We start from the raw sequence: 3196 nt of genomic DNA, 5'->3' as shown, positions 1-3196 counted from the left end.
TTACTTCAAATAATAATGAAAGTAAAATTAATTAAGTATATATATAATATATAGATTAAAAGATATCATTTATATACAATTTTATAATATGAGCCGTTTATTTTGAATATGGCATAAGTCACTTTTTTTTTTTTTTTAATTGAAAATGAAAAGATACCGTTCACTTGTAATTAGTGTTGCCATTAACTCGGTTTTTTTTTGAAAAAGTGACTTATGCAACTTTCAAAATAAACAGCTCATATAGTTTTTCGTTTAATTTTTACTAACAATAAGTTTGTTCTTTTTTTTTTAAGAAATTAATTCATTTTCTAGAATCTGATCGTTCACATAGAAACACCTGTAGTATTTCCAACGTGAACACCGAGAATGAAAACAAGAACAAAAGAGAGAGAGAGAGAAAGAGAGAGAATGAGAGAGAGAGAGAGAGAGAGAGAGAGAGAGAGAGAGTGAGACAGATAGATCGATAATGTTAAACTATTTTCGAGAGTGTTCCATTTCGTTATCGCCTGTGGCATTTCCACGTTAATTCAACGTTCAACCAATGATAATAATTATCCATATTGTTCTATGAAAATGTGTGAAACATTGACATTATGTTTATTTCTCATTAGAGGAAAATAGATTCGATACAATAAAAGAGAAAAGGTTTTAGTTAATCTGATCCGATTTTGATAATTAATCTTTTATAATATTTTTAGTATAAATTTAATTAGAAGAAATAAAAGGTAAAATAAAATAAAATAAAAATGATTATGACAACGATGATGATGATGATGATAATGACGATGATGATAGAGGTGTACAGGTTTGAAAAAATGTATACTTTACAAAAAATTCAAATTATTCTTAAACCTAATTTATCAATTATTCCAAAATACTAATTGTAATTAATCATATTTTCAAAATCTGATTGTAAAATTGTAATTACATCGTGATATACGATATACAATTATTTTAACGAAACGTTTTTTCATTAACAAGATAAATATTCAGATAGAAACTATTATATCTTTTTAAAAATCCATAATAAAAAAAAGGGGCACGTAATATTATAATTTAGTTTGATATTAAAATAATTTATGCATACGCTAGCTAGACCCCTCTTGTAATTTTTGTTGTTGTATTATTATATTATTGTTGTTTACTATTGGATATAAATTGATAACGTTTAAATATCTATATCATTTATTTTGCTTCCGGTAGATTAGTAGCAAGTACTCGAAATCCGTTATGATCAGCAATGTAATGTACTTGTTGTAAAATACCATTTGGATCGATATAACTGTAAGCACCCCTCGTGGTACCATCCAAAGATCTTGATTCGGTTTTAGCACTTGAATCACCAGTATAACTATAATCGTATTGTCCTAAGGAATCCTGAGTATGATGAAGGGAACTGTGAAGTAACCTGTATGGTAAAACAGGGAACACGTATGGGGCTGGCAACGCCACTGCTGCTGTTGCTGCAGTTGCTGCTGCAGTTGCTGTTGTTGTCCTCCTATGAACGTTTGCCAATTCTAGGAATTTTCCGATCTGTAAAGCAGCATTCGGATTATCATCCGATTGTCGTAGTCCTTCCTTTTGTTCCTCATTCTCATCTTCATCCTTTCCCAAGGTGTCCTGAACGTTCAACGAGCTTGAGGGGGAACTAACTCGTTGAAAAAGCGTTGGATCCGGCTTGGGTACTTGAATCTTGTCAGCTTCCGCTTGAGATAGTACGAATGGATTTTTCGTGCTCTGTATACGGACACACGCGCAATAAGTATTTCAATAAATAAATTAAATTCTCTACTCTTTCCACATAGTATCGACATATATCGATTATTTTTTTTATTTTTATTTTTTTCGGTTCACCAGTGTCTCTCAAATTTTTGTTTCTTCCTTATTGCATGATAATACCAAAAAATATATGTATAGATTTTATTAGAATGAATTATTAGGGTTCTTTCCACATAGTATCGATATATATCGATTATTTTTTTTATTTTTCTTTTTTTCGGTTCACCAGTGTCTCTCAAATTTATGTATCTTCCTTATTGCATGATAATACCAAAAAATATATGTATAAATTTAATTAGAATGAATTATTAGTGTTCGTGTGTTTATTGTATTATAAATTGTATAATGTATTGTTATTTTTTGTTGTCAAATTTAAAAATGCATCGAACATTTTTGATTCAACCCATTCAATGAGAATTGAATTGATTTGTTTAGAGAAATAAATGAATTATACGTTTTGTTTATATAATATCGTGTTTTGTTTTTATCTCTTTATAAAATAGAAAATAATTTGAGAAACACTGAGTAGACGAGGAGAATGTGGATTTTACCTGAATTTCTCGTTCGACTATCTTGTTCTCGGTTGGTTTTAACTGTGCGTAACTGACATACGGTGGTAAGATCTTATAAGATAGGATATTCCGATCGTTCCAGTTTGGTCGATCGTTTAACTGAGATTTCTGCAATTCCTCTAAGTGATTTCGTTTAGCTAAGGCTACTTCCGGGGTGTCATCTTGTTGGATTAAATCGTCGTGATCGTTTTTAGGTACTTGCGGAAGATTACTTGCACTAACTCTAAAACCATTTTGATCATCCGCGGTGTATGATACTGTTTGTAGTATTCCATTTGCGTCAATATAGGAATAACCTTTGAACAAAAAATTATTATGTATTATTATATATATTTTTTTATATTTTTTATTATATACATGTGTATATAATAATAGTTTTGTTCAGTATTCAAATTATAACGGATTAAGACTTAAGGGGTTACATGAGTTTGGGACTTTCAAACAAAATTTTTTTTTATCTTTTTCAATTCTACAACTCATCTGGAATATTGTATTGAATTTTGAAGTCGATAGGAGTAGTAGTTTTAAAGATAGAGCCTTGGGAAGTTGCACTCCACCACTCAAATCTTTAAACGCGTTTTTCTCAAAACGCTTTTTCTAAAGTCAGTTGTCAAGATTTCTCGATAATTATTTAACCGATTTTCATGAAATTTGCTACGCGTCTTCGTGATACTATTGACAAGGACTTGGACCAAGGATTTTCGTTTTTTTTCATAAAATCGAATTTTAAGAAACCAAAATGTGRTGCAAATTGTAGCGAAATTTGAATGTTCTTGCTAAAAACGTTGCCAAAAATCCAAATTTCAATTTTTTTCTTTTTCCTTCGTCCAGTTTCTAGTTTGAAG

The 3196-nt window shown here is 30.0% G+C and overlaps 1 protein-coding gene across 1 annotated transcript in view; it reads right to left on the bottom strand.

Annotated features, from left to right (window-relative positions):
• Positions 1–1185: 1185 nt before the first annotated feature.
• The window catches only part of LOC106791721, a 4374-nt gene continuing 2363 nt past the window's right edge, over positions 1186–3196 (bottom strand). The window contains exons 3-4 of the mRNA XM_014757587.1: positions 2331–2647; positions 1186–1737 (exon numbers count right to left, since the gene is read on the bottom strand). Of these exons, the coding sequence (XP_014613073.1) occupies positions 1186–1737; positions 2331–2647 (869 nt within the window). The remainder of the gene's footprint in view (positions 1738–2330; positions 2648–3196) is intronic.

Source organism: Polistes canadensis, unplaced genomic scaffold (assembly GCF_001313835.1).
Source record: "Polistes canadensis isolate GaletaPanama2010 unplaced genomic scaffold, ASM131383v1 scaffold_336, whole genome shotgun sequence".
NCBI lineage: Eukaryota > Metazoa > Arthropoda > Insecta > Hymenoptera > Vespidae > Polistes > Polistes canadensis.
The sequence above is the reverse complement of the archived record's forward strand: the minus strand, read 5'-3'. Positions and strand labels throughout refer to the sequence as shown.